Genomic DNA, 13,609 nt, shown 5'->3' on the forward strand with positions numbered 1-13,609 from the left:
GCCCTACCAGGTCTCCCACACCCACCTCCCCACCAATTTGGATCGCTTGTTGTTCCCTTGTCCCTGGGTTTGTTATCCCCTCTTTTTCCCTTCCCCCCTCCCCCTCTCCCATGTCCCCCCGGAACTGGGGAGACATCTTTTAAAGACATGTTGCATGTAGTTTTCTTCTTCTCAGAAAATGTAGAGCACGGCTTAACCCTTTCTTGATGGTGCAGAATGATCATTTGACCTTAGAGGCCCCAGAGTAGCACACCGTGTGTCCTCGCATTTCAGTGGTTCTCCACCCCAGGCTTCCTCAGCCCTTGCTGTGGACTCCAGTCTCCTGTTTCTGTCCAAGTGCTTGCACCTAGTGGTTTTCTCTGACTTCTCCCAGTGACAAGTGATAAGTCAGACAGTTCCTCTGTTCACAGTGGCCTCCAATGAAATTGGACGGAGACTTGACCTGCTAACATGTTCTGTGTCATCTCTTCTAGTCGCCCGAGGAGCGTTTCCTCTGCTCTGCTTCCATTTTTGTACATTTTCTTTCATTGGTTCAACAGACACTGTTCTCATCTCTTCCACAAAGAAGGGTCAGTTCCTCACCGAGTCTTTCAACAACTTAAAGATCTCAAACATGTTCTTTTCTCACTTTTGTTCATATTGGAAAATAATTTGAAAATCTATATATTCCCACGCACATTTTAAGTTGACATTAAGATTATTTTCTTAGATTGAACAATTGAATTATGTGGATTGTGTGTCAATAAAATGTTAAACAAAATGTGATTTTTTGTGATTAAAAAGTTATTTTCTCAATAAGTTACATATAGTTGTGAGAGGAGTCATTTCCAGAAAATTGTGAATATTGACATTTAAAAATAAAAATTATATGGTACTTTAAGGTACAAATATTTTTTTTAAAGAAAAGAAAAATATCAGTGTTTCAATACCCTATTATCTGTTTAAAAAATGCTCACGCTCGTCTTTATTAATCAGACATTTAACGTAATTTCTTTGTCCCCTTGAATTTTTGTCATTTTTTAATTTCCACTGCCATTCTGGAGTTTTAGCTTAATGTGATACAATTTATGCTTAGAAGGCATACACTTCTCATAAACAAAAATGGGTATATTGATATTTTGATTTGGGGTGGTGGCTGTCTAAGGTTTTAAATGCCACCATTTCTTTGGATTTTCTGTTAGTAGTTTTGATTTGATCAAGACAACACGTGTGTGGATTTTGGTAAAAATTACATGACCACCAAATTTAAATGGCGAAGTTCTGTTGGCAATGCTTCAGTGAATGAGATGGATAGAGCCATTTCAATGGTCGTTTTCAGACATCCCAGGCTAACCCTGGCTGCGGGCAACCTGTGACAGGCTCTGCAGCAGTCCTCGTCACATCCTCTTGTTGGTCTACACGCAAGTGGCCAGACACCTAAGTAGATGCAGGAAAAGGAGGAGGAGCGTGTCATCACTCAAATCTCTGGGAGCCTTAGGAACTCTGCTATGTACTTGAGTATAAGCTGACCCGAATATCAGCGGAGACACCTAATTTTACCACAAAACCTGCATTAAAAATGTTTTAAAATACTCAGTTTCTACACGAGTATATACAGTACACGCCCCAAAGTGATGATATAAAGATTTATCATAAAATAACTTTGAACGGCCTGTCAGAGAGCAACTTGATTAGGTCTCTCTTCAGTTTGTTTGCGCACGAGTTATTGGGAATCTCAGGGTTTGCAAAAAGGCTGTCACCAGTCTGAGTGTCACCGATGCGTTGTTACTGGTCTCTGGGAAGTCCTCCTGTGGGCAGAGTACTAGAGCTGGCTCCAGAGAGGGAGGAAGGCTCTTCCGCTGTCAAGTGAGAGCAGGAAGCTTGGGGAAGCAGAGGAGGCCGGCTCGCCGCTCTCCAGCCGGTCAGTGACGTTGGTGGTGATCTTTCCTCATGTTTCTCAAAGTCCAGGCTCTCTTAAGTCTTCACTTGGCCCAATTAGAAGACCGCTATTCCAACAACTTTAATCATAGACCTTTTTAATTGTGGCTTATTCAAATGTATGAACTTGTACCGATGACTAATTTCTTTTCCTGTTTTCTTTAGATATCTCACAGTGATACGCCTTCACCACCACCCGGTTTATCAAAATCCAACCCTGTCATGCCCATCAGCTCATCCAATCACAGCGCACGGTCTCCTTTTGAAGGGGCAGTAACAGAGTCACAGTCTTTATTCTCAGACAACTTTCGCCACCCCAACCCTATCCCCAGTGGGCTTCCTCCTTTCCCCAGCTCCCCACAGACGTCCAGTGACTGGCCGACAGCACCTGAACCACAGAGCCTCTTCACGTCAGGTATGGCCGGGCTGCAGGCGCACATCTCTCCTCACAGCTGCCTTGCAGGTGGCCCCAGGCCCTCTGTTGGGTGTCTGTTTAACCTTTTCTCCCCGTCCCTTCTGCATAGAACAGCAGCTTTTCAGACTGCATGGAGTTGGCAGCTAGGTAGATTACAGTCACTGATGCACTGTCATTGAGTCAGTTGGGACTCATAGCGACCCTGTAGGACAGAGTAGAACTTCTTGTATGGATTTCCGAGACTGCAAATCCTTACAGAGTAGGCAGCCTCATCTGTTCTTCTGTGAAGCGGGACTGGTGGTTTTGAACTACTGACCTTGTGGTTAGCAGCCCAATCAAGGCGTAGCCTACTATACCCTATTGTATAAATTGCAGTAGGGCCCAGAAATTACTGTTAAAAGACCTACTTCTCCAGAAACCAAGGACTATAGCCTCATTTACCTCCAAATAAGAGCGTTCTTTTCTAGGAAGTACTGGGCACTTAGATTTTTAAGCAGGTTCTTACTTGCTTACTTAAAGTTAAGGAGCTCCCTCCACCACAACTGATAGAGAAGTAAATGGTTTTATAATACAAGGTGTGTTTTAGTATATTTGAACCATTTCTATTTTTGTTATTCATTGTTTTCTTATTTATATAAAAGATTGCAATGATAAAGTAACATTGCATTAATGAGCACCTCAGGAGAAAAGCAGTGATTAATAGACATTGTTCCACTAAATCATGACTTTTTTTTCTTATATATTTAGAATTATTCATACTTGGTGCTTGATGGGGAACATTTTAAAAATAAACTTTGCTCATTGACTTGATGACTGAGAGTGAGAGATTTTTATATACTGGTAGCACTACTATATTTTATCTAAATGACATGGTTTAGGTTTCAATTACAAATGACTGAGCGTATAGTTTTGCCTGATTGGCAAAAATTAATGGAATTCAGCTTTTGGAATTAGGAGATTAAGCAATGTATCATAAGCAAGAGCAAGTGAATGAGGAATTTAAAAATGGCTAGCAGGCCCTGATGCCGTGTTGTAATGATTTACGGGCACTGCTGCAAAACCACGCAGCTTTTGCAGGGTTTGGTCCCATCTTGAGTGTGACCGTTGACTCTCAGTCGTGTGGGTGCTTGCTCAGTGTGAAGTAGAGAGTTGATCTTGGGGTAACCACATGTTTCCTCCCCACAGAAACAATCCCAGTGTCGTCCTCTACAGACTGGCAAGCAGCTTTTGGCTTTGGTTCTTCTAAACAACCGGAGGATGACTTGGGATTTGATCCCTTTGATGTCACTCGCAAAGCCTTAGCAGACCTGATTGAGAAAGAACTCTCCGTTCAAGACCAACCTTCACTTTCACCCACCTCCCTCCAGAACTCCTCACACACTACAGCCGCCAAAAGTCCAGGCTCTGGCTTCCTGCATCCTGCTGCATCCGCAAATGCCAACTCTCTCAACAGTACCTTCTCAGTCTTGCCGCAGAGGTTCCCTCAGTTCCAGCAGCACCGAGCCGTTTACAATTCCTTCAGTTTCCCAGGCCAGGCCGCCCGCTATCCTTGGATGGCCTTTCCACGCAATAGCATCATGCACTTGAACCACACAGCAAACCCCACCTCAAATAGCAATTTCTTGGACTTGAATCTCCCGCCACAGCACAACACAGGTCTGGGAGGGATCCCTATAGCAGGTAGGTTCCTTTAAAGCCTTCAAGAATCTGTGCATCACTCTTACCTTGGGCTGGTGGGTGGGTGGCATGAAGGCAGAAGGGAGGGAGCTATTGAATAACAATTAGAGTACTTCTTCTTAGTTTCTGAAATTTTTATGGGGGAGGGAGAAAGATCTTTATCATAATCTAAATTTTTAAAAAGCAAATGGATGCCTTGTAATATTGAGCTTTATAAGGATGGTGGAGTATCATACCTCATTATTGTTTGGGAGCATTTGACTCAATAGGACAGTTACCAACTGCTCAAATGTTATTTAAAATTCAAAACAGGAAAAAAAAAAAGGGCTCTAAAATGATGGTGCTGTAAATACAGCTCAGCCCCCTGATAACAACTCTGAGATTGCATTCTGAAAGCAAAGTGTCTCTAAAAAAGAAGTCCTAACATGGTAACTAGTGTGACGGATACAGCCATTCCAACTACTCTCAGCAATTACTAACCATGTCTGCTACACATTCGCACACATACACCTATACCTCCAACTGTGTGACTCGTGAACATGTAGTAGTATTTGAGCACTTGTACTGTGAGTTTTATACAGACATATCACACATGCACACATAGACTTTCTGTGTAGAAGAAATTTAAGGAGCACTCTTTGCATTCTTGGTCTGTCATGTTTTTATTTGGGGGAGGAGAAATTTTAGAGTCCTGTAGGTTTGATATCCTAGTACTTCTGGTTCAGTAATTGCTATCCATGAAGGTTTCAGAGCTTTGGATTTTGAGAACCCATAATCTATAGCTAAGGAAATCTTCAGCTTCCTAGTGACTTCACCTTTCGAAGCGTCTGCTGGGGGCGAGTGTTTCTTTTTCTCCTGATTTTCTCCGGTTGAGGAGAGTAGCCCCTCACTCTCCGGCATAGTCCATCTCTGTATCTTGCCAGAGCCTTGTAAGTGTGGCAAGGCGCAGGGTGACGTGGTAATGTGTTAGTACAGCAAGTCGCTTGATTGGTTGCTTGCTTTCATAAGTAGGTGGATGAATAGATGCCGAGACCCCCCAGACTCCCTTGACTTTACTCCCCGTGTGACCCACAGCATTGTATTTGCAAGGAAGTTGAGTGTCGTGGCTATTGGTGCCTAACAGTTGACAAGAGAAAGTTCATTTTCACAAATGTAACAGCACTGAACTGTGGTGATCTGCGCTTTGGGACTGACAGTGTCTGTTCACGTGGTGACATTCGTTGGCACCCAATCCAGACTGGCATTGACCATTCCTCTCCTATGTTGGATTTACTTCCTGAGTTTTCAGTGCCTGGCCTCCTTGTCTTCTTCCAATCAAGGCAGCATCTTAGAGTACAGTCTTTTGTTTCAATCATTTACATACATGGTATTTTAATGGCAACATTAAAAAGTTACAGTGCAGTTCCCCTAAATAGTTTAAATATTAAAAATAAAGTACTAAATCAATTAAAGTGAATATTTGGGTCCCTATCTGACCAACATTGAACTAGGCCTTGTGAGAAATACAAAGTAGGCATACTTTTTCCAGGAACGTTACAGTGCACTTGAAGAGAGAAAATTTGAAGCCTATGCGGAAGTGGTCATTGGGACACCAAGCCACAGGGATGTCATTGTGCCTTTGGTTGTTGGGGAAGCTTTGTTGAGGAGGCAGGGGTTGGTCTGGGCTGTGTTAATGTGGATTTAGGTTGGCAGCGAGAGGAGAAAGCCCTTGTATGTTGATGGAAACCTGCTGAGTGTAGGCATAGAGGCAGAAGGGAGTGTGTCATTGCTTTGGGCTAAGTAGCAGGCCAGTCCTCTCTGACAGGGCCCTCTTCTTAGCATGGTGTGAAGAATGGAGGAGAAGGTGGCTGGACCTCTGGCCAACAGAATCGCATGAGGGGCAGGATGCCATGTGCAATGCCAGCTCTCAGCTGTCTTCATGTCTCGCTTTTATGTGGTTTATTACACAACCACTTTGGTTAAAGTGTCTCTTCTTCCACTCTCAAAGCCATCAAACTGTCCAGTAGCACCAAAGAACAGTTTCAACCCAAGGATTTAAGCCAGCGTGGAGATGGCCCAGTGTGTTGAGGAATCACTGATGGGTGGATGTGGTTACCCTCCTGTTTGCTATTTGAAACCTTCACCCAAAGTAGGAGACGGTGTGACACTGAATATGATCCTGTCTTTGTGGTTCCTCTTACTTTCCCTTACACACATACTGAACCGTGGAGAATTAATTACCCACCTCCCTGTGAAATTCTAGGGATTGAGTCACCGCCTTTAGATTCTGAATCTTTAGTGGGGGAGGTGGAGGGAGCCTTGTTTGGGCTATACATAATTTGCTTAGTATTTAAATGGTGTCTGTGGTTAAGCTGATTATTAAATTCTATATAAATAGAAAAATACTAGTTTTATTGTACCAAAATGGTTGAAATTATTACACCAGATTCTCTTTTGTAGCTTATAAATATTTAGCAGGGACCTCAGGGGACTGAATATTTCATTGAATAATTTTGGCCAGATGATCTAGGATATTAATAACATTTAGAAATGACAGAGTGAAAGTTGGAAAATGATGGACATCTTAGCACTGTCTCATTTGAAGCAGTTTTAACACCTCGCGAATGGCCCCAGCTAGAAATAAGTTGTACTTGCACTGGACTATTGCAAGGGTTCGCCTCGTATCTTCCTGTGGCTCCCAAGGGTAGTTGGTCAGGAAATGTGCCAGCGTGTGTATCATCTCGGGGAGACCTGCTGCTTTAGGGTATGCTTCCACTCTGCCCACACCCAAGCCCTCCAGCCACCACAGCAGACACGCTCCCTGTCGGAGTTGGTTCTGCCATGCAGTGACCCTGGCCGGGTTTGGACTTCTTCACCAGGGCAGGTCGCTGCTTCTTTCTCAGAGCAGCTGTCCGCCTCACAGCTGACTACCCGTTTAGTCCTGAGACATGCTCTGCAAAACTGAGTCCCTTTCGAGGTGGTGGCACCTACATATGCAGATGACGTTTCTGTCTGTTACGCATTTGCATTTAAAATTTATTTGGGGTTTGTTTCAGTTAATTCTTAAAGGTTAAGATAACTGAAACCAGAGGTTTGGCCAGAAATGTGACATCGATTTCATCCTCGCATAATTGGAAGCGTTTTTCTTACTGAGTGGCTTCCTTAGTGGGGTAAGGAAGCCACATTTGGGGGGGCAGCATGTCCAGTTTGCTTAGAGTGTAGAAGGATTTTTGAAAGAATTCTTGTGGGGACACTTCAGCATCCACTTCAGTGTTCTTTATTGGAACCACGTGCCTCTGTTTTAAACCATGGCTTCTCTTTTCCCTTGAAATGACCTGTCAGTGCAGCTCTTTCATCGGAGGAGGGGCATACCTCTGGCCCAGAAGTGAGATAGCGTGTTGAGGGCACGTAGATACTCAGATGGGAATAGTTTCCCACTGATGTCATAGAGGCCCTCCTTCCTGAGTAGGTCTGCCGGTGCCTCTTCCTGGCTGTTCTCCAGGCTTGCTCTCATGCCTGCAGGGCCCTTCAGCTCCAGTGCTTCCTCCTGAGTCTGTCTGTGGGCCCAGCCCAGGGCTAAGCCTCTGCAGAGTGAAGATACAGGTGTAAGTCTAAGCATTCTACCACTTAGCCTTCCTCTTTGCCTTGTCTGAAGCAAGCACTCATGCCCCAAGTTTGCTCTGCACAGCTTCTTTGTGGTGGATGTGGGGCGTAAAGAAAACAACCTGTTTGAAGAGGCACAAGACTCCCTGTCGTCACTGTCATTTTTGCAGACATGGTTCCCCAGGAGCTCCCTCTGTAAGATCAGGTCCTTTCGTAATGCTCAAACTCCTCTGAACCCTAACCATGGTGAGTCTAAGCACTGTGGTTTGAGGATGTATTCAGAAAAATACTGGAAACTATTTAGGACAGATTTATTTTTCTCCCTCCTCCAGGTTTTGTTCATTCCAAGTTTAGGCAGGCAAGGCCGTTTTCTTCACACTGTCTTTGTTTCTGGGTTAGTGATATTAACAGTGACTTGATTGTTGAGTCACGCGTGGAAGAGTCTCTTGGTGTGAAACAGTGGCCCATTGTCAGGAGAACTGCGGGGCTCTCCTCTCCTCCCCAACCCGGGCCTCCTCTCGCTCGTCAGTGGACCTGGTGGCGGCGGCTCCGATGCCTTTCCAGTCACTTGAGACGTCTGCACTGAATGATCTGATGCTATGTGTCAACAGGCTAATCTTTAATGTGCAGTGATTTTTTTCATTTTTAATGTACTCGTGTCTGCCTTTTAAAACACTGTTTTGTAAAGTATTTTCCTTTGAAAACTCAGTCACCTTCCATAAATTGAGTTTTAATTTTTCTACAAAATAGAATTCACCATTAAGAACATCTGAATTGTTTGTAAGGGGTCTAGTTGACTTGGGAAAGAAGGGCTTCCCTGGTTTTTTTTGTTGTGATTTCCCCCCACCTCTATCTCCCTCCCTTTGGTATATTTATAATTCATAATCCGTTATATGTATTTGTTCCTATCTCTGGCGTACTATTAAAATGAAGGGTGTGCGTTAGAGTATAACTACTTTCCAGGGACTTGGCTAAGTTTATCTTTTAAGATTGATGTCTTATTTCACACTGGATTCCAACCATTAAGCATGTATTTTATATATGTTATCAGAATTCCAAGCATTGAAGTCATGTTTTAAAGGGACTGTTACCAACTCTAGTCACCCGTAACTGGACCATGACTGACTTTCCACAGGGGAAGAAGAGGTGAAGGTTCCGACCAGGCCACTGTCAGCCTTTTCCCATTCATTACAGCAAGGACAGCAGCCTCCGGGTCTCCACACTACTGTGCCCTGACGACAGGACTGAGGAGAGGATTAGACTCTGGGGTGCTTGCATGGGCAACCGGATGTTTGCATGACTCCTTTCTGATTTTGTCTTTAATGTATATTCACCAAAAGAGCCATTATAAATGTTCCTCTTGCCGACGACTAGTGTGTTACCTGAGCATTGCTCAGTGTTTCTGCACTAGGCCTTTGCCACCGCTTCTTGGCCTCAGAACGCTGCCATTGTTTCTCAGGACAGAGGTAGTGTTCACTCCTTCAAGTAAACCTGCAGTGCTCCTCCAGAGCCTGGCCGAGATGAGCTAGAGCTGCCCTTACTTTGGCTCTGTTATTGGAAATACACAACAGTGATATAGTAGTTCTCTTGTTTACTAATCTGTGAGCAATAGTAATGTCCTAATCTACCTCTGAAGAATGGGAACATTAAGAAGAGTGTGTCCACTGGATCCTTTGAAAACGTAGCACGCACGCAAACGTGGTGGTATCTCAGAATGCACAGACAGACGCCTGCAGTTGCTGTCGCGGTGTGGGTTTAGAGCCTGTATTATGAGTTACGTGTGCAGACACCGTGTGTTCTCTTGTTTGCACATTTGTACTTCTTTTTGAATGGTGAATTATACGTTGATGGTTTAAAGCAAACTGTGATCATTTAAATGCAACATAACTCTTCTGTAATGCACTGCCCAGCGTACCAGGAAAGGCCTCGAGAACAGAATGACAGCTTACAATCTGTTTATTAAAAACTTAAATTTGGGGTCAGCATTGTGTGTACAGCGCCACTGTAGCGGTTTAAGATTTTTTATCCCATCTCCTACTAAGAAAATAGTGCTATGCCCCTGAGCAGGGTGAGGGCGAGGACTGCCCACGATGAGGCAGGTTATGCTAGCTGCTCACAGACAGCCGGTGTCTTGGCAGGGAAGGTGGTGCCAGGGCTTGGGGGGCAAAACAAAATTTCTCAAAATCATTTGAAAGCTCACGGTGAAAGTATGATTGGGAGAGTGTGACCACACTGCACGGGGAGGGCACGAGACAGCCTGGCTTCCTCCTGAGATTTAAGAAAACAACTGTGGTTTGTGAAAGGTCTTAAAGGGATCAAGGGAATCCAGAAAAGAAGCCCCGGGGCTTACTGTACTGGTTGGTGCTTTCCCAACACTGCAATACAGGGACCCCCTTAAGGGAACAGTGAGGTGGAAGAAGCTAACAGACTAGCCACGTGCATTCTGTTTTTGGTAACATTCAGCATATGTGTCAGTCTCCAATTTGAATTAGAAGTGGCATTAGGACAACATTACAAGAAATTTAAAAATACAAATAAAGTATTGTTGATTAAACCTCAGCCTTGCGTCATAGTTGAATTGAATGGTGGCTTTCATTGTATGATGAGAGATGGGGACTTGTATCCCAGGTCCCTGGGCGCTTCTCTCCCATAAAGCAGCTCTTGCCCCCTCCAGCGCTAGCCTGACTGTCCGTCCCTGTGTCCCCTCATGGAGCCCATCCAGCCATTGCTTCCCCGACTCACTCTTCAGGGTCAAGAAGCTGCTACTGGGCTTTTCCTGAAGTAGCTCTCTGCCCTCTCACCCACAGCCAGGTTGACAGACCGGCAGGTAACTGGCCCATATCAGAGCCCTGGGCCACAACCGTTACGTGCTAAGCTGCTAACCCATCAACTGCTTGGCAGTAGAAAGATGTGGCTGCCTGCTTCGGTAAAGACCACAGCCTTGTGGTAACCCTGTGAGTCTGAAGTCCATTTGATGGCCAGGGGCTTCTGGGTTCAGTTTACCCAGAGTAACCTGAGCTCAGAGTAAAACCCCCAAATAGCCTCCCCACCCAACCTTCTCCTCCCTATTCCAGGCCCTCCATAAACCAGGAAAAGGCTTCTTGGGCAATGGGGTTTTATTTCTTTATACACACACAGAGTGGCTGCAGGTCGTCGACCTTTAGGTAGCTTAGCAACTCTTAGACCTTGTAAACCGAAGAATACTTAGTCTGACCTTTTTTGCTTACTCAGTATTTCATTTGGTATGATTTTTTAAAAAAATGCACAACTGAAGTGTGAAAGTCATAGTTACTGTCAGTGTGATGTTGAAGCACTGGCAGTGTGCCCTCCGCACCGGGGACTCCCACTTGCAGCAGGCTCATAATGAAGCCAGATGGCGGCAAAGAGCCAGGCTCCATCAAAAGCTCCAAGTTCGTTGGGGATCAAGGCCTGATGGCTCTGTCATCATCCACCAGGAAAGCAGGGTTTGCCTCGACCGCCTTAACCTTTTTAAAATAAGGAGGGTCACAGAGTCAGAATTGCCTCAGTGGCAGTGAGTTTGGCTTGAGTTTTTTTTATCAAACCAGGATTCTTTAGCCTGTGGCCGAGACCTCTTTGATATGACCTGCTAGAATGTGGGCTCGTGTATATGTGCAGATATGCATGTCTCTCTGAGAGAAAATCCATACAGACAAGCCTCTAACAGACAGACAACAGCAACAAACAAAACAAGGAAGTAAGGAAGGAACGTGAAGAACCGCGCCTGGAAGTGTTTCGAGAGCCTCTGCCAGCAGGGACCCCTGGACCGAATCACTGTGTTTGAGGATGAATCGCAAGTGCCTCTTTGCTCTTTCTCCCTAACAGTTCCGTTGGAAAGTGGTTTTCTAATTAATCAGATTTTCCTTTTCATTCTCTTTTTGCGATTGTTTTTCCAGGTGGTGGTTTTGCATACCCGACCCCTATTTCAACAAGGCATTAATTAAATATCTGAGTCTAGGTCTTAAGGGACACCAGGCTGAAAAAACAAAAACAAAAACAATGCAGACTGCACCATCACAGATAACAGTTGAGTAATCATTTCATTTCAAGTAATTTTTATCAGATGAGCCCTTTAATAAATTTCTACCACAAGGCTGGCCAGAACAGCCAGGCTCATTTCTTCATGTACCTCTCAATCGTCTTGCTCTGTAACTGTGGCAACAAGGGGTAGGGAGTACCTGTGCTCCCCCTTTTACTATAATGGGATCGCTTGGAGGGAAGTGAAAGTACCTTAATAGGGAAGATGCAGTCAGTATTCTGATTTGAGTATTTTACAGCCATGTGTGTGTGTGTGTGTGTGTGTGTGTGTGTGTGTGTGTGTGTGAGACTCTTCAGTTACTGTCTTGAAGAACCTCCCATATTTGTGTTCTTTTAAATGCAAACAACTTGAACACATTTGGTTCATGTACATTTCTATTGCCACACTCCTATTTGGATGGTATTCCAAGCACCTTCAAGTCTGAGAGAGTCAGAGACAGAGAGACTCCACTTGAGTGTGTACCTTGCCTGCAAAAGGCCTTAGAGAAAGGGATAAACTCTAGGTTCTTAAACTGTTTGTAAACTGGGGCCCATTTTTAGCGTTTTTGTTTGATCTTGAATGTTTTCCCCAAATCTACTCAATTGACTTTTAAAATAGCAGTACCATACAAGGGAAACTACAGTGATTCGTAAGTTATCTTGTGCGGTTGTGGTTGGTAGGTGGTGTCAGGTCAGACTCATCGCGACCCTGTGTCCAGCAGAGGGGAATACTGCCTGGTCGTAATTAGTGCTTTGTTTGGAGCCACGGTGGCCGCCGTGTTACTGTGGGTCTTTGTCTTGTTCACTAATCCTCTACGTTATCAAGGATGGTGTCCTGCTGTTCTCCCTTGATAACATGCCCATTGTGGAGAATTGTTACTTTGAAGAGAGTCTAAGCGGGAGACAGTCTCGCCTTTCTCACATCTGAGGAACCCCAGATCTAACACAGGATGTCTTTAGTCTACAAAGGAGTCCCAGTGGCTTCGTCGTTCCAGGATGGCTGTCAACTGCAAGGCCAGCAGTTCAAAACCACCAGCTACTCTGTAGGAGGAAGATGAGGCTTTCTATTCCCATAAAGAAGAGTTACAGCCTTAGAAAACCTACAAAGATTTGGGTTTTCCCTGTCCCTTAGGGTCACTGTGAGTTGACAGCTACTTGATGGCAATGAGTTTTGTTTTGGAAGATGATCTCAGAGAGTGGGCTCAGTTCTGAGTTCGCCAGTCTCTCCAACCAGCAAGTCTGGTTCTTATTTTAAGAATTTGGATTTTGTTCCACATTTTTCTCTCAATCCCTCTGGGACCCTCTACTGTGATCTTGCTCAGAGTAGTTGGTAGCGGTAGGTGGGCACCATCTAGTTCTTTTGGTCTCTGACAATGGTTCATGCAGTCCATTAGCCTTTTGGACTCATTGTTTCCTCAAGACTTTGGTATTTTTATTTGTTTGTTTTAACTCTTCTTTGCTCCGGAGAGGAAGACTGCAATAGCTGTAACTTCCTTGGTTGGCCGCACACAAGCATTTTAAGACTCCAGGTGTACTACTCGACCAAAGCAGTATGTGTAGAGCATCCCCTTTATGGACGGTGACATTCGAGTTGACTTCGATGTCCTCTGAGACTGTGGTTCCTAGCCCCCTGGCTTCTTTGGGCCTTATGACTGAGTTGCGCTTGTGTGCCTCCATGTAATGAATAAATGCAGCAGCATGTGGAGGTTTTCCCATGTCAAATTGTTTTTTAATCGTTTTATTAGGGACTCATACAGCTCTTACCACAATCCATACATACATCAATTGTGTAGAGCACATTTGTACATTCACTGCCCTCATCATTCTCAAAACATTTGTTCTCCACCCAAGCCCCTGGCATCAGGTCCTCATTCCCCCACCCTCCCCGCTTACCCCTCCCTCATGAACCCTTGATAATTTATAAATTATTATTTTGTCATATCTTGCCCTGTCCGATGTCTCCCTTCGCCCACTTTTCTGTTG

General features: G+C 44.6%; 1 protein-coding gene across 1 annotated transcript in view; it reads left to right on the forward strand.

Moving 5' to 3' along the window:
- CNOT4 (CCR4-NOT transcription complex subunit 4) overlaps positions 1-13,609 on the forward strand; it is a 140,097-nt gene that overhangs the window by 107,276 nt on the left and 19,212 nt on the right. The window contains exons 10-11 of the mRNA XM_004707826.2: positions 2,083-2,332; positions 3,518-4,012. Of these exons, the coding sequence (XP_004707883.1) occupies positions 2,083-2,332; positions 3,518-4,012 (745 nt within the window). The remainder of the gene's footprint in view (positions 1-2,082; positions 2,333-3,517; positions 4,013-13,609) is intronic.

Source organism: Echinops telfairi, unplaced genomic scaffold, assembly GCF_000313985.2.
Source record: "Echinops telfairi isolate 266 unplaced genomic scaffold, ASM31398v2 ScPeMD7_23;HRSCAF=83, whole genome shotgun sequence".
In the NCBI taxonomy this organism is placed as follows: domain Eukaryota; kingdom Metazoa; phylum Chordata; class Mammalia; order Afrosoricida; family Tenrecidae; genus Echinops; species Echinops telfairi.